This window comes from Poecilia mexicana, unplaced genomic scaffold (assembly GCF_051168715.1).
Source record: "Poecilia mexicana isolate PSO_F unplaced genomic scaffold, ASM5116871v1 scaffold_5, whole genome shotgun sequence".
NCBI classification, from domain to species: domain Eukaryota; kingdom Metazoa; phylum Chordata; class Actinopteri; order Cyprinodontiformes; family Poeciliidae; genus Poecilia; species Poecilia mexicana.
In genome coordinates, this window is record NW_028263374.1 from 22,168,583 (window position 1) to 22,194,378 (window position 25,796).

At 37.4% G+C, this 25,796-nt stretch overlaps 1 protein-coding gene across 3 annotated transcripts in view; it reads left to right on the forward strand.

Moving 5' to 3' along the window:
- The window catches only part of tox2 (TOX high mobility group box family member 2), a 126,311-nt gene that overhangs the window by 55,661 nt on the left and 44,854 nt on the right, over positions 1 to 25,796 (forward strand). For all 3 annotated transcript variants that reach the window (XM_088005748.1, XM_088005747.1, XM_014990957.2), the window contains exons 2-3: positions 65 to 157; positions 18,939 to 18,998. In XM_088005748.1, coding sequence (XP_087861874.1) covers positions 116 to 157; positions 18,939 to 18,998 — 102 coding nt within the window. In that variant the 5' untranslated portion in view covers positions 65 to 115. The remainder of the gene's footprint in view (positions 1 to 64; positions 158 to 18,938; positions 18,999 to 25,796) is intronic.

Sequence of the window (25,796 nt, forward strand, 5' to 3'; positions counted from 1 at the left end):
TTTTAGATTCTGCTTAAAAAATTCAGAAAATGTACTAAAAATTGTTCATTTTCTGCTTCTACAGAACAGATACGCTGCTGCAGACAGAGGCGTGAGGCTCTACAGTTCCCTGCCCATGCGCCCAAACCCTGATGGCAAGAGGCTGCCCTCTACTGGGGTATGATTCATCTTTCTCACCCCACCTCACCCCTCCACCACACCTCTGCACCTTCACCCATTGGTCTCATGTTAACATAAATATCACCTAATGCAGCACAATGGTCCTAGCCATTTAAAAGGGTGTGCTGGGCTTAAAAAGTGTGAATAAATGTATTGAAAGTTTTAATTTGGAAATCTTGATCTTAGATCCAAACAGAAAACAACACAAAAACTTTTCATATTTTGCTATGTTACGCGCACAAAATTAATATACTGGAATTTGATGCGATAGACCAATACAAAGTAGTGCATACTTATGAATTGTAAGGAAAATGATAGATTTTATAAACATAAAATTTTCAGCTACCCAGAACCAATACTTTGTAGAACCACCTTTTGCTGCAATTACAGCGACAAGTCTTTACATGTCTCTGACCTCCGGGCATATATAGAGACAAACATTTTAGGCCATTCTTCTTTTCTGGATAGCTCCGGCTCACGTAGACTGAACAAAAAGCATCTGCGGACATCAATTTTCAAGCATTGTCAAAGAAGGATTTTCTTTGCTAGAGACAATAAAGCCGATCAGAGTTGATGAGAAGATTGAGTGAGCAAAATACATGGAAATCCTGTAATAAAAATGTGAAGGGTAAAAAAAAAGACCTTTGTGACAGGAGGAGGGATTTACAGGATAATTACCCTAAACATAAAACCAGAGCCACAACTGAATGGTTTTGAACAAAGCCCAAAATGGCACAATCAAAACTTGAACATCGCTGTCTTCCGATGGGACCCATCCAGTCTGACTACTCTTACGTTTTGTTTCTGTTTTCTTCTGTGCAAAATAATTGGTAAAACAAAAAAAAATCAGTCTGGAGATTCTGGAGGAGACATACCCCAAAATGACAGCTGTAATTTAAACAAAATGTGGTTTACAAAGTATTGACTGAAAAGGGCTGAAAAAGAAATACATCCCATATTTCTTTCTGCATAAAAAAAAAAGCAATTGCTCAATTATGCACTACTTAGAGTTGGTTTATCACATAAAATCCCAAAATGTTTGTGGTTGGTTAAAAATGTCTAAGAGGAATGATGACTTGAGGCTTTTGATATTTGGATATTCCTTATCTTGCAGCAGGATAGTCCCTGTTACTACGCTCCCATTCCCCCTGAATGGTCTTCTCTGTGTCATGTCACCACGTCATAACTGCAGTGTCTAATTAATTCCAATGTACTTGATAGTTTGTATTGTAAAGTTTCAAAAAAGACCTTTTTTGGTGGATGGTGAACTGCATCACTCACAATATAAAAGGATGGAAGAGCTTTCTGAATACAATTTTGTTACCTCTAACCTGTTTGTGGCACAAATTCTAAGGACAGGTGAATGTAGATAAAGCATAATTATTTTTTCATAATTTCTGATGTTTTGCAAAGTATTTGTGTTATAACAGCACGATTTGAACATCAAAGTCTCAATTTCGGTTATTCTAATACCTAAGCATTCACAAGGATACTAGAAAAAAATGATTAAGTTTATTGAAGTTGCTGCACTTGCAACTCTTTGACTTTGACAAAGTGCTGCAGTAGTCAGCCTACTTTGTTTGTGAAACCTCTCTTTCATTTTTTTAAAATATGTAAAAAAAAATCTTTTAGCGTTGTAAAAAAATCATAATTAGAATCTAGCTCGCCTTGCTTTTATGCATTTATGTAACAAAGGAGAGAAAATGAAAGAACAATAGAGCAAAAAGAGAGAATTTAATTTCCTCTGTTTTTTTCATGTTTAACTCCATGCAAGTGCTTTTTGAATTATCTCCTGGGTGCTCCAGGGCTCAGCAAGAGGAAGAGTGGGTGAGTCAAGGGGAGAGGGAGTGAAAGAGAGAGAAAGAGAGAGAGGGAGAGAGAGAGAGAGAGGAGACAGGCAAAGTTAAAATAAAGCAATATAATATTGTTGGTGTGCACCTTTTTTAATTACAGCCAAGATTATATTGATGTCTCTGGCCACATGTCCTAAATCATTTATCAAGAGAGAGAGAGAGATTGCTAACAAAGCATTTCTAAGAAAGCCACCCTCTCACAGGGGCTGGAATCATATGTTATCTAAAGTGAATATTGTTAATGCTTTTCAGTGAAGAGAACTACTTACAAATCATGGGAATGAGCTCCTTGTCAGGGCATGCGTGAGGCAGTGAAGATATAAATCTACCCTGGTCTGATACACTCTTGTGCAAATTGCACTGCATCTAAAACTGAATGTAGGAGCTGTTTGTGAAATGAACTTATTGGTTAAGAAAAAAAAATGCAACAAACACGCCTAAATTGTCTGCTTTACAGTTCAGAAGCAACTTAAAGATTACATCTTTTGTGCAGATTTGCAAAAGGAGACAATGTGTGCTATTTTCTTCCTCACACCCCCCTTTGGTTATCTGTCATTTCCTTTTGTCTGTTATTACCTGTGTGTAAGAGTCTGTACAGTAGCACACTGTAGCTACAGGGCTGTATGGAGAGGAGGAGAATATAAACCACTTAACATGCAGGAGGAAACCAGACGTTTTTCCATTGCACTTATCAGGTGCTGCGGTAAGAGCAAGTGTCAAGGTGCAGTAGGTCCCTGCCCCCCCTCACCCCCCACCCCCCTCCTCACCCTTCCTTTCCTTCCTCCCCTCCCCCCCCTGCACACCCCTTTTATTTTCCCTGATTTCTATCTCTGTGCCCCCTCCCCTCTCTTCATCTCCACCACTCACTACATTCAGTTCAGTTAAAAGTGGGCTTGGCACTTCCGCAGCAGCTAACTTCCCCCCCCACCCCCCTCACCACCAACACCACTTCTTCTCTCTCTGTCAAACTAACCTCTAACTCCTGCTTTTCACCTCTGTGTTTCCTGTCAAGGTGCACTGCCCACCTCCATATAACCCAACCCCCCCTCCTCCCCCCCAACCTCCGGCTCTGCCCCCGCAACCTTTGCTTTTCTCTCTTTTAACATCTATTACAGCGCTAAGTGTCTATGGTTTACTTTCTAAAATGTTCAGTGCAGAGGCCATGATCTCCACGGCTCTGCTGTGGTCCGTGCGGAGAGGGAGTTGTTCTGCTGTATGAGTGGCTTTGGATTCAATTCTTTATCAGAATAGAAACATTTCAGACTAATAAGTGTGCAATACTTTACACACAATGTTTACTAGCTATGGGTCGGTTACCAAGTGTGAAGGTGTTGCAAGACTTTAAAAGTGAAGTTTCTGTCAAACTATTCCTGTTTAAATTTCTTTAAATGAGATCCCAGAGGAAGTGTCAAGGTGACTGACTGCTGGATCCAGGAGAGCAACTATGGGCCTGCCCTACCTGCTTCAGTGGCTTCTAAACCTTTATTTTGCTTATAAAAAAAAGATAAAAATCCATTGTTTGGACTTATTTCCAGTTGCAAAAGCATAATTTTAAAACTACAGTTACCAAGTTACCAGCAGCATGACTGATAAGCATTCAACTGCAGGGTCTTGACTGTTTAATAAGCCTGTTATAATTTTTAGTTTATTCATTAATAAACATCTACTACATTTAGTGATTTTTGCTCTTTAAACTTATTCTTACTCCATGAAATATTATTATTATAATGTAAAAAATATGTAAGTCCAAGCACAACAAACTAACAGTTTTGAAATAATGACATAAATGTTTGCACATTCTTCTTTGCAAACTAATTGAACTTTAGTTTAATCTACCCAAGTAGATTGGGTAGATTAGGATTTGTTTAGGATTTGACTTTGAGTCATTTTAACAAATAAATGTGTGGCTATAAATCCCCCCATTGTATCTCTGGCTGTATAAGTGGGACATTGTCCTGCTAGAAGTTAAATCACTTCAGCAATCTTAAATCTTTTGTGGATCTCATCGACTTCGAAAAGCTCATTTTGACTTTCCAGAAGAAGCTCATTCCCATAGCATGATGCTGCCTCTGCCATGTTGCACAGTGGAGATGGGCATCACTCAGCATTTTTTCCCCCCCTAGGTTTTCATGTGTAAAAAATAAAAATGTAAAACACTTACTGCATATTTTCCATTACAGTTTGTAATTTTGTACTACATTGCTTTGAATTGTGATAGTAATTAAATAAATACATTGTGGAAAGTGGTTGCAATTTGTGTAGCCGGTGACACATCAAGAGATGTTCATGCTCTTTGGGCACTGTAGATACAGAGCACATTAATTTGCACATTTATTTGCAAAGTTGAATTAAAAGTAATTCAACTTTGCAGAGTTAGGAAGGTGTCATAGCACCATATATGGTCTGTGCAAGTGTTTGGATTCTTTCTTAATCACAGAAGCACAAGAGTTTTAAATGGTAAAGTCTCAACACAAAGTTGGTTTAAACTCCAGATGATGCAATGGGGCGTCTGAGGTGATGAAACTAATTATTAAACATCCCTGATGGGGGAGGGAGGATTTTACGTTACCTGATTGTGGATTCTTTGTGAGAAACCAAATTGTTTGAACTGCTTCTCTAGCTGTTCCTGTTGTTGTTTAGTTCTCCTGCCTTGACTGTAGCACAGAAGGGTGAAGGTTCAAAATCTGCTGGAACACAAAGATGACAGCATCGTTTCAGAACTGTTTTTTTTTTTTTTTTTTTTTACATCTCTCTCTCTCTATCCATGCTGCTTTGTCTCTCTCCATGTCTTTTTCTCTTTCTCCAAGCTGATTTGGAGCCTTGCATAGTCAATTATGTAGGGAGTCAGAGTCGGAGAGGGGGCTTGAGCTTCCATATTTTGGTGTGATATTAATATTGCATGAGCGCTATTCTGTAGCGATATCTAAGACAGTGCCTATTAAGGCGGCAGAAGGAGAAGAATGTGACAGACACAAACACACACTCACAAAAAGAGCCTGAGAGCAGGGGTGAATCAGTCGGGATCAGGCGCAGGTTGTTCTAATTAGTGTTTTCCTGATTTAATATGGAGGATTATTAAGAGCAACTCATTTTCTTGTTTAATATGTCATGTTTGTTTATCCTAACATGACTCGCGTCATTCTGTAGAGCTTTTGTGTTTGATGTTAGTGGGAATTGACTGATGTTCACTGCATCTGTGCTAAAACTGGAATATTTCAACCAGCCCACTGGAACGTAATTTGGGAAGACAACTGTGCATTGTATAAAAATACTATTAATAATTGTAATATTACGTTTCGGAGCAGGGAGGATCTGACAACAGCCTATTTATTTCCAGCTGCTGGATGGGTATCAATGATGCATGCAGTATGTGTCACCAGTGACAGGCTGAGAAGGTCCCCAGTGATGACTGAGATGCTCAGCGTGGACACTTATTTCTTTTTGGGTGTTAAGTGGCAGTGACATGGCGCAGTTTTAGCAATGACATCTCATTTCATGCCACCAAAAGCTGATAGCTGATATACGCATCTGAGTTTTTAGCTGTGATGGATGTAAATTCTGCAGAGAAATCAGATTTATTTGGCTGCAGATTTTAAATAATTACAGAAGATTTAAACTTTGTGTTTGGACAGATATATTATCACACTATTGAACACGCAGCCAACAATTCACCAGTAACATGTGAACTGTAATGGGACCTTTGCAGATATGACATTGTTTAACAAAAACTGTTTCATTTTTTTATCACAAGCTATTTGAATTCTAAATAAATAAAGCCAAATATTGCCAGACATTATTATTATTATTATTATTATTATTATTATTATTATTATTATTATTATTATTATTATTATTACTATCTAGGCAATAACCATCAGGGATCTGTTTTGAAACAACCGAATTTAATAATGTACCAACTAGCACATTTGAAGTTTGGCAAACTCTTCTTTTCTAACTAAATGCTTGGCTACATTAATGTCTTAGAGTCACACTGATCTTTGCAAAGTGAGAGAAAAAGAGAAGCAAATTATGGAGTGTTAACAAAACAGCACATTGTCATGACAAAAGCACAAACTAGAGGCTCAAAGTGCCACTTTTAATAAACACCATTTCGTGATCATGGCATCAATGGCTGCATGTTGAAATTTCAAGAATTGCTACACTTTCTTACTACATAGTATTTTTTTACATAGACATATTTCAGATTCAGAATATAAATTGCTTGTTTCTAATAAGTTCTATGTAAAATCTGCCAAACTAGGGACATTGTCACCACCTATTTTTTTAGAAGGTACCAGTGGGTGTAAACCATGTAGTTATGGATTATGATTATTCTTGAATCTGTAAATTGGAAATTTGGAATTTGGAAGCTTAAAGATGGAATTCCTGAAGAGACAAGTTCATTTCCACAGTCAGTAATGAATAGTTGCTGCATAAAGGCGAGGTAAAGGAGTAGGAGACATGGCAGGCATTACTTCTACAATAATTGCACAATTGATCAGATTCACAGGTACCAGCAGAATTTCACAAAACTTTTTGGGGTTTAGTAAAATGAGATAAAGCTCAGGGATTTGCCTTTATGCATAAATCATCATAACTTTTGAAAGTTTTTTTTTTGTTTGTTTGCTTGTCTCTTGTTTTCCAAATTGAGTTCATTCCGTGGTTTTTGGATTCCTTGTTCTGCACTGTGGTGTTAGATATATTTGTAAGCTCTTTACTGAGCTGCAATCTTCAGTTCCAGTTCTCGCTACACCTAAGTTTATGTTTTATTTTGAACATTTATTTTTACTTGAAGTCTTTGTTCTCCTTGTGCTCCTTTTTCTGCGATTCTTTGTCACATTTTACATTGAATCTTAATTATTTCTTGTTTTTTTCCCAAGTGTATCATTTTTTTCTCAGTTCAGCTTCATTGATTTGCCTTTCCTCACAGCTGCCCCTTTACAGCTGGTTACTAATTAACCACATGTTCCTTGATTACTAATCATTTCTCCATCCTAAACTTATCTCAGGTAGTCAGGTCTTGGCCAAATTCCCCTTTTGCTACCAACATCTTGTGTTCCTGCTGTGATTTATTTATCTATTTATTTTTTCCTGAGCTTAAGTTTTTGATTTTCCTAATTTTTAATAAAAAATGTATTTTCAATAGGCTGCCTGTTGCTTGCTATCTGCAGTGGGATCTTCCACTCCACCCCTTGCTTCATAAATGAGCATACATTTTATTTTCCTTTATTGTCTTTTGAGTTTAAAACCACTACCTCTCTTTTTGAATCAAACCTCAAATAAAACTAGATGTCGGTGCCGGCTAAGAAAAGCCTGATTAGAACAGCTCTACAAAAGAGGTGCCTGCATGTTTTCCCAGATCATAGTCAGTTTTTGAAGTATTATAATATAAGAAGCGAAGTCACTCTGTTCAAACTGATGCACATGTAACTTTTTAGTTAATGCGAATCCTCTTAATTTTCATCTCCAACAATATTGACAAAGTCTATACTCCTTGTAGAAATACTCAGGCTGAATGCGAACAGTCTGAACCCATGGACAACACTAGTTGCCGTCCTCCCAGCACCTGCTGGAGTTTAAAGAAGTATTTTTTTTTTTAAAATCACAGCTTCCACACCATATTATACCAATGCCCATGCTGCAAAGTGTCTGGATAAAGACCTACACTCTCCTCTCTCTAAAATGTAACAAATGTGTGTAAAACATGAGAGCCATAGCCAATGTGGAGGAAACAGTGAGGTGCGCAGTGGTTGGTGCAGAGGGGCGGCAAACAAGTGAGAAGGGAAGCAAGGGAAACTCAACATCTTAACACTTACCAGCACCCCTCCCTGCTTGATGTATGAGTGTAGTTGTCTTTCTCTGAAATTCAAATGGCAAAAGCAGATGAAAAACAAGAAGAAAAACCTCTGACTTCGGAATAAGATGGTGAGGCTGGAGGGTGGAGGGGCTGAGAAAAAGACCTGCCATCTATGTATTAGTGCTCTGTAAATATTACATGAGCTCCACATTCACTCAGTTGTTTGGCATTACTTCCACTGGATGGGTATATTATTTTAGAAACCATGCCTTGTTTATGGAGAGGTATGACCTACTTCCAGACACTCCTCTCTTTCTCTCTGGTATTTTTTTTCCCTTTTTCTTCCTTCTTTCTCTCACTCCTTCCCTCTCTAACTCTCTTTTTCCAGTCTCAGTCTGCAAAAAATCTCAACTGCTTGTCCCTGCTGAACAATTACAAGGCAGAGAGACCCAAATGGAGATGTTTGTAGAAAACAACATGTGTATAATTAAGGTTTAATGAGCTCTTGTCAGGGTGGAATGTGCAATTAGATTGGTAATAGAAAATTCTGCCTGAACGCTAGTGGCGGAGGCTGGATGTGAAGTCAGCATGGCAGCGAATGAAAGAACAGCAAATTATTTCGAGGCCCACTGACAGACGAAGACAGCGCTTGGTTGCTGCATTTAGATTTAAATACATGTTGAGTTTTCAAATGCAGAAAGAGAGATTTTTTTTTTCTCTGTTCCTTCTGGTGAAGAATCATGTTCTTTCAAATTACTGTACTTATGCTTACCAGGTTGGTTTTTTGTGGTGAAAACAGACCACGAAGGGTAAAAGCTTTCCTTCACTTCAGTAGGATGAACCAAGACAATGATTGAGATTTGAAAAGATAAAATTAAGAATGCAGTTTTGTTTGAAATGTGCTGTATTTCTTGAAAACGTTTTTCATTAATATTTTTGATGAGGTTACTTTAAGCACATTTAAGTGAACTTTATTTTGAGTGAAAGCAAAATGCTGAAGTTTCTGATCCTGACTATTGTACCAGTTCTATGACTTCTGAAAATGCTTCCTATATAGTTTTGGCCAACGACTGTTAATCCTCACATTCTGAAAGAATTGGACAATTTGAATTAACCATAAAAAAAGATATTGATGGATGTCTGGTGCTTGGATGTTTTGGTATTTTATTGCAAGAATAATTAAGGAAATACTTTAGTTCTAATATATATATATATATATATATATATATATATATATATATATATATATATATATATATATATATATATATATATATATATATATATATATAATGTGTGTGTGTGTGTGTGTGTGTGGATATGTGCGTAACACTAATGACTACTGCTATATAGTTGAAGCAAAGTATCTTTTGCTGTGTAAAATTATAAATTGCGAGTATGTTGGAGTAGGTACACACACTTACAGAAAAAAAAAAAAAATGTTTGGCTTTTTATGAATTAGTTTACTTGTCTCTAAAAGACCTCTTTGTTGGCTTCCTCGGGGACTGCCCTTGAAAGGCTCCTATTGTGCACTATAAGCACTATGCTATAATGCAAGTGGATTTAATAGATTTAATGGAACGACCAGACAGAGTTCTCAGGCCCACATGTGATGAGAAGTGTGCTGGTTTAAGTAATCAGGAGGGACCACAACCTAAAGAAAAGTCGGGTACGGGACAGCTCTCATTTGCTTCTAACGATAAGCTTTATTGAAAATATTCTTACATATTTTTGTCCATGTTGATTTATTTAAAAAAAATGCTTTGCTGTCTTGTCATATGTTATGTGTTGTTTGAATATCCATATCTATGTTCCACCTGAGCTGCGCTGTAAGTCAAGGTTAGGCAGAGTGAGCAGAGTTGAATGTCAGCAATGTGAGCTTTGTTTTCATTGTGTTTACAGGGGCACAATGGTGCGATTATGTGGCCATCTGAAATCCTACACCTACCAAGAGCTTTGGGGGTCAGAGGTGGGGGAAGTGTGTGTGCCTTTAGCCCAATGAACCATGCATTAAAAAAAATAAAGGCAAAGTGATCAGTCCAGCATCAAACCAAAACAACTCAGAATCACTGAGTCACTCACAGACGCAATGTTCTTTCGGCCTGCTGATACACATTTTTAAATATATGTGCATGTTTTCCCTTTTACCTCTCACCCCTTGCTGCCATTGTTGCTTTGTAATCTGGCATGCATTATTTTAAGGTGCCGTTTGGAAGAGCGGTCTCCCTCTTAAAGCCTCTCAGCATGATTGACAGGACCATAAAGCTGACCAATAAACCCAAGATTAATGTTATATCTAGAACCTGATAGATGCAATTAAGCCCATCATAAGCCAGAGAGGGAACAGACTTCCTTTGGGACTCATTCCAATGCGTGATTTAACATGATCCTCAACTAAACACCTTAATTCATTTCTTCTCATCCTGGATCTTAAAGTCAAGCACAAATTTAGCTACACACACACACACACATATATATATATATGAAATCTAGTTCTTTGTCTTCTATGCCCTTTCGTGTCTCTTTCATGTGTCACTATCGTTCTCTTTTTTCCTCCCTCACTCCATTTTGGTACATTTGTCATGGCAATGCAAAAAGAAATCATAGCTGCTCCAATTCATTTTGTGCTCTTTCAGTCGAGAAAGAAGGGCAATTCTGTTTCCCCTCGCTAGTTTCTGTGTTGAGGTTTAAAGGTAATGAAGACCATATTTCATCTGCATGGAGTTATTTGACCGGGCGTGGCAGACTTGGTCTGTTATGGGAAAATAAATATTATGGAAGGTCTAACTTTGTTATCTTTATCACAGTGGAATCAATGCATTGTGTGTGTGAGTGAGTGTGTGTATGTGAGTGTTATTATTCAGGATGCATGACAGAGACGCATTGGCCAGAATGAAATATGTACAACTCCAGATCCTTTAACATATTCTCAAGCTGTAGTTATATAGTATGCAAACATGTATGCATATTAGGAACACATAAAGGGAGACTACATATGCAGGAGCAAATTTATGCCCTCATGCAAACCATATCTGCTTTATTGCGAACCATCCCCCACTCTCTCTGTCCTTTGCTTCAGTCTGTTTGCATGTGTATGCGTGTGTTTGTCTCTCTCTGTCTGTGTGCCTGTCTATGAGTCATTGAATGCTCTAATGACCACAGTCCTGACACAGGTATTTTGACTGCTGCCTCTTTCCATCGCCACATTGACTGACATGCGATTAGTTACGGTGGGCTGAAAAAGCCGGGGAGGGGCGGGCTGCTACCATGAAAAAGATTTGAGGAGGTGGTTTAAGTCCTCCTCTCCACGCCTCTCCTGCCTCATCTTTCTTTAAATCTGAAACATCCCCAGCCGCAGCTTCCAGCTCTGTGATTTGGTAGTCAGCTCATACAGCAAAAAAAAAAAAAAAAAACAGCTGGATTCACATCAACCTTATGAGAAAATCCTCTTCTTCAAATCAGTACCGTTAGCGGCACTACGGCACAGAATGCAAAGCAAACTTGTGCTCTGTAAGATCATAGATTTGGTCAAAAATTGATATGAACATGACTTTTCTGAGTCAATTAGGCATTAACCCAACCCATCCAATCTACTCTGGATGGATGGCACATTCATCCAGGTCAGTTCCAACATTAAGCCTCCACGGATTAAAGAGAAGAAGTGATATCCAGCAAACACCAAATATTTTCTTTTTTTTTTTTTGCATTGGTTCAAAAGATGCATAAAATAAGTTGCCTTATTTGTACATAACTGATTTTATTTAGTTTCTTGATAAAATGGCATGTTTATACAAAACAAATTTAGCATGCCAATAAAAACATTTCCAGTACCGTTTTATCTGATCAAATTAAGTGGAATTTAGTCAGCACATACACAGAGGTCCGACAGCAAGTTGTCATGGTACAACGTTTTAAGGAAGGAATGTTAAATAATCAAGACAGTCTGTGGGGGTTTAAAATGTTTTGAGTTATGCTTCCATTTTATGTTTATGTCATGGGTTTTTGGATTTAATTGTTTTGGGACCCATTCCAGGCTCATAAATATGGGAAAAATATTTGACTTCGTAAAGTCAGTCCTTTGAACACACAATCACAAAAATGCAGAGAACACTTAGTACACAACCAAAAAAAGAAAAAAAATGCCTAATTTACATGGTTAGTGTTGGTTCTCTTTAAACTTGTGCACATTGCTCAGCATTATAAGACAAAACTTAATTAGACTTAAAAATGGAAGCAAAGGAAGGCCAATTGAACAAACAAGACAACATGTAACAAACTAATTGCTGTTTTTGTTGAAAAAAGTCTGAGGGTAGTAAAAAAATATGTCAAAAGCAGTTGATCTTTATTTGAAATTAGACATTGAAGATTACAATCAGAGGTGGGGAAGGATTGTGTTTTTTCTAAAGAATTTTGAACTGTGGAATTTAAAATCCACAGCACATGCTTTAGACATTATATAACAACACAAGTATAGCAACTATGCTGTGCACAACAACGATGGCCTTATAAGAGGAAAGCCACTGCTGTCCAAAATGTACTTTTTGGATAAACATGTGAGTACTAGGACTCACATGTTTATCATGTGACAAGATTGTCACTATAACAAAGTCTTAGTTTAATTTAAAAGTGGTTTAGAAATTAAAGTTAGCATTTCATTACAATAAGCTTATTTCAATTAATAAACACAGCGGTGGTCGTATTGTGCTTTGGCTTGCTTCACTAGCTCAAGTTTTCCATCAATGATTATAATATAAATGTTGTTCATACAAGCATATCCAAGCTGAATTTTTGAATATTTTCAAAGTCAAGTCATGTGGAGCTTTGTCTTTTCAGGCATTTACATAAAGTACAGGGGAAAGATAAAATATTGTTCTCCTGACTCAATGTTGCAACAAACATTACTCACTACAGCATCACTCAGACCAGACGACAAGGGTAAAATTGGAAGATAAATAGATCATTACCTTATCTAAAATAGTGACAATATTATTGGCATAATTAGAAGAGCTAATTTATAGCAATGTTTTATTATTGTATTTTAAATATTAAACTATTGACATAAAAGATGCATGCTACACTTGTATATCCAGGTGACTTACATTAGGAATTTAAACCGATTTCAGATGTTTCCTGTGCACTGAGTAGAAAAAAAAAAAAAAATCACCCAGTGGAGCACATTTTAAAAACAAAATGTCATTTCCAAAATATTTCTCAGATTGGTTTGAGTACACTGAGAAGGGATAATAATCTGAAAGTGTGAGTCTCAGTGAAAGCATGGAGAGCTCTATATATCTGATATGATCTAGTCAACTGTTCTATAACCTCAGTGACTCTGTTTACTTCCTGTATCAAACTGACATTGGTTTGGCTTGACGAAAAGATATTTGTAGCAGTTCTTCGACTTCATTTTGTTCCTCCTGTTCTCCCTTTACTGAATTTCTTCCTCTCTCTATTTGGGCTTTTGCCACACTAAACCTATCTGGTGTCAACTGCATCAGCTCCTCAGACCTTCTTTCCACCTTTTTGTTTCCAGGCTGCAATCCATTTCAAAACTCCTCACTGTCTTTCACTCTCCTTCATCTCACCCCTTCTCAGCTACTCCGCCTCCCCCTTCACCAAACCCGCCCCTCCCCCATCTCTGTTTTCCTTTGCTGAATTGTTTTGCTGTAGATTTGACCATGATTAATGACCTCAAACCCTCAGGAAGGCAAACATGGAGAGACACAACATGCTTTCTCTTCTCTTATGAACCTTTCTTTTTTATATGTCAAAGGTCTGCCTGTATACTTAAACTGAACACACTGTGACTTATGGTGAAAGAGCTACATATTAACAGAACTTAAACTTTTAAGTTTTTACTCTTCCCCTATTTTAACATTCTTTTTTCTTATTAATGCCCTAAATTCTCTTTCCATCACATATCTCTTTATAATTTAGTTGTTTCCCATGTTATTAAATGACCCCAAAGGGTTTACATGAGAATTCAGGATCAGATGTTAGCAATATCAGTAATAGATAAAACTATGTAAAAATTCAAGAGAAGTATGCCTTATTCAAGTGTACACTTGAATAAAGTTCATTAATAAATATCACAAAAAAATTCCAGTTTTTGCTTACGTAGAATATAAAACTTTAGTGGACCTATTATACAGCTTCTCTTATCGGTTGAGACAAATAATAATTGTAAAGCAGCTGTTTACTGTGTTGGTTTATATTCCAGCAGATTGTTAGCTAACAAAGAAAGGTTAAATTAATCAGACTGTGAATAAATAATGCTGAGTAAAAATCAAAATCTATATAAGTTTTATTGTTTTTAAATGCATTCAATACATGTTTTTTTCCAAAACATGGGAAAAATGTCATTCTGAAAAAAAAAAGATGAACAAGGAATAAATTAGCTGTACAAACAGACTGATGATTAAAGATTTAGCTTTCCTGTGAATCACTGAGATAGTCATTTCTGGATAACTCGTTCTGAGAACTTCTTTACATCTGTTTTACATGAAGTTGACTAATTTCCAACTTGTTTTCTTGTCCAGGATGTTTGGACAATATTGCATGATTCTTCTGGTTCTCTTGGTTTTGCCTCACCCTTGTATGTCTTATTGTGGATCAAAGGCTGGGGATTTAACTGACCAATCTTGTTTGTTTGGAGCCAATATGCTGCTTGCTTACCGGTACGCTTGGGGTCATTGTTGTTATGTAATACCCATGTCAGGGGCATTTCCTCTGTCCACTTGTTTCTGCCGGGTGAATAGTGAGTTGTGCTATTTTAAGTAATTAGTCTGATAGCAATGCTATCGCTAACAACAAACTAACATGTTATTTCTATGAGCTTGGATCTCCAGGTAATTAATTTATTTAACTTATGAAAACCCAAATTCATGCTGGAATTGTATGTTAATGTTGAGTCGTTGTAGGATGCTGGATTCAAGTCCAATGTAGGTCAACCATTAGCAGCGATCTACAGAAACCCTCATGTTCTGTCTGGCCACAAATATATTCGGGAACTATATTTAGTTCATAGCCAGGCATGGGGGAATAGTCACAGCTCACTGTGACTGTATGGCTGGTAGGTTATAATTTATTTACCTTTTTTTTTTTTTTAGCATGGAAGTCCCACTGAATAAACATTGTATTTTCTCTCCGGCACTGAGCTAACTGCTAACTACAGCACTCTGAGGACATCCAAGCTAGGGCGTAAAAATAATATATCTTAACTTACATATGAATGCTTGTCTTTCTAAGTAACTGTCCAATAAAATATATCTGACAATACAATTTAAACGATGCGATCGTTACCTGTTTGAAGTTGGCGCTGCAAACTCTCGCATTGTTAGTTTTCACACTGCCTGTTTTTAGCTGTAGATTGTTGATCCACTTTTCTCCTCTTTTTTTTTGGTAAGTTTTTTTTTTATTAACTCCCTTGTGACCAACTACCTTCGAATCACGAAAATAACATTTATCTTCCTCTATTAGAATGGTTACAGGACATAGACTTTAGGCATTTGATGCTTCATCAACAGAAATAAGTAGGCTGCATTTACTCTCTGCCCTCCATCTGCATTGGGTGACGTTGGTGCCAAGTCATCTGAAACCTTATCCAGGATAAGCAGCCATGGGTGATATATGACCTTTGTGCTGCAAGGCAAAGAGTGGGAACAACTCTTCCACCTTGCAGCCTACAAGAAATAGTTGTTTACATTTCAAAGTATTTTTGGTGATTTTAACTTATAATTTCATCACAATGTTAGTGACATTTACTTCTTCACTTGACAGTTCCAGTTATCAAGAAGCAGTATCCTGCATATACTAATTTCTCTTTGATTGATATGAATTATTTCTAAAGAATTGAAGAACCAATGAGACCGAGGAGACAAGTCAGTCATTTGATTCGGATGTGTTGGAATGGGACACATCTAAAGCATACAGGACATTGGCCCTTAAGGACCAAACCTGCCCTCTTCTGCCAAAACTCTACATTGTTACAGATTTGTTGCCCAAAAAAATCTGTGCTGGATTCCAAGTACTTTTCATTGTATCTTTTATCATAATTAAAGTAAATACCATAAAATATATTGTGATGACATTTTAAGGTTGGTGTTGGCTATCCCTAGCTCAGATCACCTCTTGCATCCCCTTCACAGCATGTGCAAAGAACATTTAGATTAATTGAACCTTTTTTGAACCACATATAGGCAGAAAATAATATTATTTACCTTTCCCCTTGATATAAAAGTTGTTTGTTATTCTAACTAGTCTGTCCTCTGTGACTCCCTCCCTTTGTGCTGCAGAAGCACTGCTGCAAAACCAGCTTAAACTTTGACACCCTGTTTAATTGCTTCATGCTTAGCCTATTTTGCCAATCGAGATCTGGTTCACAGGTGTGAAAATAACCTTTTCTAAGACGCCAACACATTTTTCACATTAGGGCATTATGTAAAATCATTTGCCAGGAGTCATAAAGACAGTCATTTTCCTTTCCATAGAAGAATACAATGATTGGTCCTTCTAGTAACTAATAGTGCTGTTAAACAGAAATCACTGCACTCAAAGTAACGGCTCCATCAGGGGTTGAATGACAGTGTTGTGCTTTGAAATGCATCATTTTAAAAGTAATTGCCATTTTTACTGGAGCTGTTGGGATTGTGTCATTTTCAAAGTAGACATAAAAATGCAAGACAAATTAAGAGCTGAAGACAATGAAGAAAAAAAAAAAAAAAATATATATATATATATATATATATTTTTTTTTTTTAGCCATGAAAATCTTTGCATGTTCATTTATTACATGAAGGTAATTGTACAAAAATGATTTTCTTCCTGTGTTTTCTGTCCATGCACAAAGCTTGACAAATGTCTTCCTGAAGGCACATATCTATCCAGTTATTTTACCCTGCAGTAGCACCATTCATCTCAGCCTCTACAAGCTGTCTTGAGGTGTGTTTTGTTTTCTCATAAAGGGCTACAACCAAACAGTATCAGCCAGAGAGGCAGGAAAGGTCTCTGAACGTGTGTGTGCGCACGCACGCGCGTACGTGTGTGCGTTTAAATGGCTGTTTCTTTCAAGCTGCGGTCTCTGGCTCTGACCCCAGTGTTAATCACTCTACAGCTCGAACAACCACAGGCTCTATCGTCACTGCTGCTGTTACAGCCGTTTTCCTCCCCTCCTTGGTTTCTCTTATTCATGATCTCTGCTAACTCTATTATTTGTTCTCTCCCTTCTCACCCCCCCACCCCCCTTATACCTGCACTGTCTTTACCTACTTCACCTCCCACTTAAGCAATAGTTCACAATTGAGAAAACATTCTTGCCTTTCTCAGATTATCATCTACTATAGGATTCCTGAGTTTGGAATTGCTAAGATTTGAAATAGACAACTACACTGTCTTTTTTTTTTTTTTTTTTTTTTTTCTCTGACATTTCTCACCTCTTTGAGTCTGCATGGTGTCTCATCAGCTGGGTAGCTGTTTGGAATAGCTGGCAGAAGCAACAGTTTGCGCCTCGCTATCATCTGTGTCATGGATTGGATACATTTATTAATTTCATGCATTATAATTATGGTCACAAGCTAAATAATTTAACAGTTTCCATACTTAATAAAAAAAAACATACAGTGACTTTTGGGGTTATTCATACATTGTCAAATTATTTTACGACATTTTATGCATAAGAACAACATAAAGTAGTGCATAATTATAGTGTGGGATAAAACAATATGTGGGTTTCACTTTTTTTAATGAATTGATGAAAGCTGTGGTGGGTATTTGCGTCTAGCATCCTCCTGAGTCAATACTTTACATAACCACTTCTTACTGCAGTGCTTTAGGGAGACAGCTGTAGATGTCTCGCTACTGATTCTAACACATATGTTTTGTCTAAACCACTCCCTCATAGTTCTGGATGATGTTTTGGATGTTGCTGAACAGTGAACCTCCAAATCATTCTCAAATCATGTGGAGCCTTTAAGTTTTTATTTCCTCATTTTAACTGGATTGTCCTGTATTTATCTCTGTCTTTCCATTTCCGGTCCCTTTTGAAGGGAATCATCCCCAGAGCATGATGGCGTCACCACCATGTTTTACAGAAGGAACAGTGTGGTGGTATTTTGAAAATTGGCCAAACATTTTGTTTCGTTTTTATCTGCCTGGAGCATACCCTTCACACACATTTGCTGTTTCCCCTACTTGATTTCTGATGCCTTTGTATCATCAATAATTTACCATTTGCCAGCCTTCTATTGAGACCAGATTTGTGTGTTGTACAACTGATATGCATTGGAATATTTTACTTACGTTTGGTTTAAATTTAATACGTTTGCAGTAGAATTTTAGGAAAAAATAACCCACCCTCCTACTGTTCAGAGATTACCTTAAACATTTGTCTAAAAGGAAAAGAAGGTTCCAGAAGTTCTAGCAGACTGCCTGGTATCACAGACAGTCGCTATCTGGGTCATCAACCTGACTGACCGTCTTGTCAAATGCTATTTACATACTTTACAAAAGTGTTGCCCATAAGTCACTCTATGAGTCTGCAGAGTCTGCCACTGAAGTAGTGCATATCCGGAAGCCGATATGGTAGCAATGATGAAGCAAATATGATACTGGATGTAAAAAATACAATCTCTACTGTTCTTACTAGTTTAATTGTTAATAAGCATTATATCTAACTGCTAATAAGGCAGCAAAAGAAACACACTGTAAATGTTCATGATTTAATATGGATCTTCCCTACAAGAATAAGTGACTGGCCGAGTTTCTGACTCACTGACTCGGCATGCTGCAGCAGTGAGCGTTGAGCTTTCGCTGTTGTGATTATCACTCCACTGGCCCTTTGTTGCCTTGTGACACCCTGGGAATCACAGCAGTTAGGTGTGCGAGTTTTTATGCAAACACGCACACACTGAAGCTGTGGGCAAGCAGAGACGAAGAGTGTGAGTTACGCAAGCGTTGGCAGGGCCTAATTATACATGGCTCTAATGAACTGTAATTACTGACATCCACCAGAGCATCGGGGTCTATAAGCTGAGGACTTGCAGACATTTGGCTGTGGTGTTACGGTGTTTAGTATTTCCAGTGACTGACTGAAATTTATGTTCTTGAACATTTTTTTTTTCTTTCTCTTTCAGTTTGATGGTGAAAACATGTACATGAATGAAAACAACCACGAGTTCCTCCCTCCAAACCACGTGAGTTTATATTGCTTTACTTCTACTTAACCTGATAATCAATTTTAGCAAATTTCCTATTTTGGATCATCTTGTGGTAAAAAAAAAAAAAAAAAAAAAAAAAAAATTGGAAGATGAAGTTTTTAGATAAATATTTAGGTACCTTTAAGAACATGTTGGAAAAAACACAACATGGTGTAAGTAAAAGATGTTCCATCTTCACCAATTAGTGGGGAATAACATTTACTGTCTGGCTCTCATATTTTAAACATGTAACTAATGCTCCTAAGAATTTTAACTTATCTCATGTCATAGGTCAAATGAAGCAAGGAGTAGCCAAAATTTTGGTTGGAACACATCAATACATAAGATTTTGAAGAATGTAAACATTTAGACAAATGCATATATTTTATTGCTTCAGACTCATCACTGCTTTTCAAACAAAAGCAACTTTCACAGAGTTCTTACTAAGGAAAAAATATAATAAAAATGCAAATTCTCTCTTTTTTCCCCCTCTGTCTTTCAATTATCCTCACACTATTTTTTACTTTGATTCACAAGCCAGCATGGAAATTGTTCTGGCCTCATTGCAGAAGATTTAGTGAGTTGGAATGGAGGGGGAGTGCAACAGTACGTGGCAACATTTCCAGAAATACTGTAGCACAGCTGGTCACGAACAGCTGGGAGACCATATGGTTGTGTTTGGACAGGAGGATTTGTGGAGTTTGGGAGTAAGCCCATCTGACAAACACAGGGAAGCAGGGAATTTGTCCCTGTCAATTGCAATTATTAGAAGCCAACCTGTAGACCACAGTGGTTGTGTTTCTGTTGTGCTTCATTTTTTTTGAGTATCTAAATGCTTTTGTTTGGCTTGCGGCCCAGAGTGACACGCAACAATGTTAACTCTGTCTGGTTTTCTGACTGTAAATTTTCTTTCATGACTTTAAGAACATGTGTCTGCTACAAATGATTTTAATTTATTTTTGGCCCTTTCCAAGTAAATGACTGACTTTTCTACAAAAGCATGAAAAAATTACCTCTTACCACCCGTTGTATTTCAACTCAGTAGAATCCTGATTACCTGATTAAAAGTAGCTTTTTATTAATAGGTATGTTTCAGTGTGGAATGGCTGAACAGATCATTTGGGAAAACTGACATTTAATGTTTAAAGTGGCAAGACAGAAAAAGACAGAGAGTGAAACAACAGGAAAGGCTGTGATGGGATGAGAGACGATTTTGTTTTGGTCCGTGTTATACTTTGTTTACTCAAGATCTTCTCATATTTGACATGTGCCTTGCTCTTTTCTCTGCTTCACCAAGTTTAGCCTCTCCTTCCGTCTGACAGCTCAAATCAGGGAGCCCTTAAGGGTGGATGCACAATCTCTCACAACAAAACCCAGGAAAATACAAAAAATAATCACTGAGCTCCTCCTTCTTTGCTATAATGATGCTACCAAAGTAGTTTAAACTTTTTGAACAAAATAAAAACCCTAGGAATGTTTATTTGCATATATATTGCATTATATACATACACACACACACACATATATATATATATATATATATATATATATATATATATATATATATATATATATATATATATATATATATATATATATATATATATATATATATATATTACCTTTCTAAATATTCAGTTTGCTGTGTTGTAACAGAATAAAATAGTGTTCAACTTGTTTTTGTCTTTAAACCAGAATGTGCCCCTGCATGTCTGCAATGTTATGCTTTGCAACATATTTTCATGACACTTATGTCAAAAAATTTTACTTTGAATTGTCAAGTAATGCAAGAAGGAGTAAAAACACAGATGAATATTCTGGAAATCGTCATGAAAGCAAAAATTAATGGTGCAACGCCCAAAGCAAAATTTAATTTGGAGAAGCCCACCCTTCATTTGCACTCATCTACCGTCACAAGTTGGAGTCACCACAATATCTTCAATATAATCTGAATTAGAAAGTGAAATAATAATTATCTAAACCTTGCATGGTGGCCAGGGAATTATTACAGAGACCTAAATAATTTCCGAAGCTTGCTCATGTCACTGGATAATCCGCTCTGTGTTTGCTTCACCCCACTGCAAAGAATTTTGGAGATAATTATGTAAAAATAAATAAATAAATAAAAAATGTGGTCACCTGAATTGTTCAATAATAGTACAGAATAATGTACTTGTATGTTGAACAGAATGCTTGATGATTAAGTTTCAATTAGAGGAAAAAATGTCTTCACAGTGTCTTCACCCACCACAATGCAAATTAAATCGGTTTCATTCTTATTTTAATGAAGGACATGGCAGCCATACGACTGATGTGACTGGTGTCTGTTTCTCTTCATACAAACCTTTCAAGTTGATTGAAAAGTATATTAGGTCAGGTTATCATTTTTAAATGCCCGGGGGTTTGCCAAATCAAAAACATATTAAGAAGTATATGCTCATATTTTTAGCTAGTTTTGAGATAAAATGTACTTTTGGTGTTGGAGACAAAGAGACACAAATGCTGCAGGGCTGATTTTTATTTCAAAGTGGATTTTTTTTTTTTAACAAATCCACACTGTTGCCACATTATTCTCAATATATTCATTCTTGAATGAAAACAAATCATATTGCCTAAAGCTGATTTTTCTCTGCTCACTGCTTTATTATCTCTCTTTACTTTTTTGTATCTTTTTTTCCACCATCATTTCTGACTCTCCCTCTTTGGCTTCTTCCCTCTCTATATCTCCATTTCTTTCTCATATCGCCCATTGCATTTAAATGTATTTGGGTCAGTGGTTCTGCTCTGAAACTTTATGAAAGTGCTTGTCTGTGTCTAGCTTAGGTTGCTACATTCTCTTTAATCTCACTCACCTGTTATAAAAGCTCTTTATATACATAAAATGACTTGATATAGGTCATAAGCTTGGTGTTGGGTGAATTTGCTGAAGAAACCACATGAAATAACGCTTAGGTGAGCATGATCTGCTGATGAGTAACAGGAAAATGGGGTCAGTGCTATTGTCATATCGATGTTCCCATGAGCATCGTTTTCTGACTTTGTAGTCCTCTGTATTGTTTCATTTTCTAACCCCCCCTCGCCCCCCCAACGCCCCTGCCTTATTAGAGTGACAAAGTGTTACTGATTCAATGACAAGACTGGGAACCCTGTTCTTGGCATCAACAAGCTCTTTGTCTGCCCCTGTGGTCACTGACTAACCAGCCAAAGCGGCATTGCAAAGCTAGTAACCAGCGATTAGAAGGTCTAGTGCTGATTTGATTAAATTAAATCAACAGAACATAGATCAACACCTTACGGATTTCTTATATTTTCGCTCTTTTGATCAGTTTGTCAAGCAATTTTTAGTACTAGACACAGACAACCTGGGTTAATAAAGCTGATTCAGTTTTTCCTGCCAGACCCGTAGAATGAAGAAGACGCTTAAATTCCACAATGCATGACGAGCAAATTCTTTAACATCCATCTGTCTGGAAAATATTACAAAGCCATTTCTAATGCTTTCAGGCTCAAGAGAACCATCTTGAAATACATTAACCACAAATGGAGAAATTTGGAACAGTGGTAAATCTGTCTATGAATGGCATTGACACCTCATCCAGTAATTCACAAAAGAACCTAGAGCAAAATCTAAGTTGTTTCATGTCTCACTTGCCTCAATTAAGGTTAGTGTTAATGATGTAACAGTAAGAAACGGAGCAAAAATAAATCTGTGGATTCATTGTGAGACTTTTTAAAAGTTGTAGAAGTAACATTTCGGGACACAAAAATTACGCCTACAGTCAAACATGGTGATGGCAGTGGTGTGATGATGTGGGGCTGCTTTGCATTTTCATAACTGATGGAGCCATGAATTTCACTCTAACAGAAAATTCAGCAGAGAATGCTTAGGTTTTAGTTTGTGACCCGAAGTTCAAGCACACATGGATTGTGCAGCAAGACAAACATCTAATGCACACAAGTTCCCCTTTAAATGGCAAAAAAAGAAGAAAAAAAAAATATTTGCTCCGGTTATCTTTGTCTGATAATAAGACTTGTTTGATGATGTGAAACATTTAAGTGTGACGACAAAGCAAAGACATTTGTAAGGGAGCAAACACTTTTTGACAGCAATATACATTCCTGCTGCTGGTTTTAAGCAGGATAGCACACATCGCTACGATCAAAGATGTGCACTGTGGAGATGCCTTCTCATACCTCCACAGTGCAGCAAAAGAAACTTCATCAGCACTTTACCTTGACAATGCTCTCTTTTGATGTCGTTCTCCCTGACTTATGAATTAATTTAGCAGAACTGCTGTTTGAGAGAAATATGCCACAAAAAAAAAGAGGGAGAAACGAGTGGTGGAAACCAGGAGATGGGGTGGGGGGGATGGTAGAGACGGAGAAACTGCACAGGGGAATAATTCGACTAATGGAGTGACTGTTTGGATATTCAGCAGAAGTAGAAACGGAGATTATGATCTCGCAATTAGCGTAACAAGGTTTTATTGATTGGCTGCTGCTTAGTGTCTTTGCTGCCAAGACGCTGCATGTGGTTTTAACATGCACAGTGTGCTTGTGGTGGGTGTGTGAGTGCGTGCAGCCCAGCCAAACTACAGCCATACTACAACACTTCCAGAGTCGAATCCAGCTCCGCGGGATCATTGGGCCGTGGCCATTTTATGATCATCAAAGCTGAAATATTATGGATTGCTCAGTTAAAGCAGCCCGCTGGATGAGAAGTGACAAAGTGGAGTACATTTACATTTTTCCTCTCACTTCTGAGATAATGCATTGCTCTTCTATCCCTTTGCATAAAATGATAAAAGGTCTGTATGATGAGGCATTTTCTGTAGCTCGTCCACCAGTTTTAAAAACAATATTTGTGCTTCATCTGGACATTTTTTGGAAGTCGTTTGAGGAAAAGATTATGGCACTTGTGAGATATAATTCTGTCTGAGAAGGTTTTTTTTTTTTTTTTTTTTTACAGCTAGTGAGAGTAGAACAATTGGTGGAAAGTTTTGTTTTTGAAAGTGAAGCAAGCACCTTATTATAATTAGATTTCTGACTCAAGCTGAAAGACTGGGCTATTGATGCTGGTTATTTCTGTTCATCTCGCCATTACTGACAGATTTAGTAGTGTGAAACCTCTTGCTAGCAGATTTGAACAGATATATCACATTGTTCATGTGTCCACCTTCTTGAAATTCTGTTTTTATGAATTTAATTAAGTCCTGCACTCCCTGGCATCTCTCATCCCTCATATGTTTTTGATGAGCTATTGTAGAACATGATCTCAGAGTCTTTTATGTTTAACCTTTTGACAAATCTATCACCTCCTCCCTCTGCGCTCTGAATTAAAGAGCCATTCCACCTTTCCTGTTTGGATGAGTAATTCTCTCGTTTGGCCACGGCCCAAAGTTCAGCTAGCAGGTCTGGGAGTCGATGAAGCCTGATTGGTCAGGTTTAGTCGGGTGTGACTGACAGGAAGCCAGCTGATTGGTGGAGACGGTATCTTTTGACTGTTACGCTGATTAAAGCAGAGCGCTGGCATTTTGTAAACTCCTGCCGTTCAAGGGTCCCTGCGCTCACGCCAAGGCCCTGCTGGTCTGAATTACAGCTTGGTCACATTAGTCTGATTTACAACTTCCATGTGGTGTTTTACATTATTGTAGGTACTGGAATGGTAAACTCCACCCCTATTCACTTCCACTTGCCCTCTCTTCATTTTCGTCACTCCAAACTTTCAGTCATCCTCCATCCTTTCTTCCACACCTCCCTTTAACCTCTGTTCCCAATCTTCCCCTCCTCACTTTAATCCTTCCATTTATTTTCCTACATGTTCCTCCAACCTCCATCAACATCCCTTTACCTTCCTCCTCCTTTACCTCGCTCCCCCCCCCCCTCTTTCCGCCTTCTTTCACTCCCGCACTACATCTTTTGTGAAAATGAAAACAAAGAGCAGCCTGCCAGAATATTTCTATAGCCTGTTCGCTGACGAAGCATTGAGCAGAGACAAAGCAAAAAGATGTGCCGGCATATTTGTCGCAGCAGTAGAAAGATGGAAAGCTCTTTCCACCGTTGCATTTTAACAGTCATTTGGAAACTCTTCACCTTAAATGCTTCTACCCTGTTTAAAAATGCCCTTATTGGAGCACTCCCCCAATAGAGCAGTGTGTAAATAAATGTAGGTATGTATATTTGTGTAAGGTCAGCTTTGCCATGCTGTCTCTCCCCCTTGTTGCCTCAGGTGAACAGATAAAACTAATGGCCCCTTAATGTGTTTGTGGAAGCTTTTTGACCCTTTCCATAAAATGACGAGAGACCAACCTTTCACTTTTTTCCAGACTGAATGCCAGAGTTTCATAAAACAGATAAAATATACTGCATACCTTATATTGAGCCAGTTCACTGCATCAGATGGTTTCAATTTCTTTTGAAAAGCAAACCTTCCTAGTTTGTCTTGAATAGTTTTTCCTTAATTGCTGTGGAAAAAACAACCTAGGGGGCATTAGAGCATTACACTTGGCCACAAAATGTCTATTTAATTTTAATGCAGTATTTTTAAGGTGTGGAAACTACACAGACCTAACAATTCATGCTGATTTATTTCCTCAGTTTTGATCAAATTCAAATGAGGTTATATAAATTCCCCTAATAAAATAGCTGAACAGCATGAAGCAGAGGTGTTAGGGCTTGGAGCCAGTGAATTGTACTGTTTTACATAAAAAAAATAAATAAATAAAAATATTTAGAACTTGGTATTAAAGCAGCCCACCATTTAGAAAGTGAGGTGTGATGTGCCTCATAGGAGTT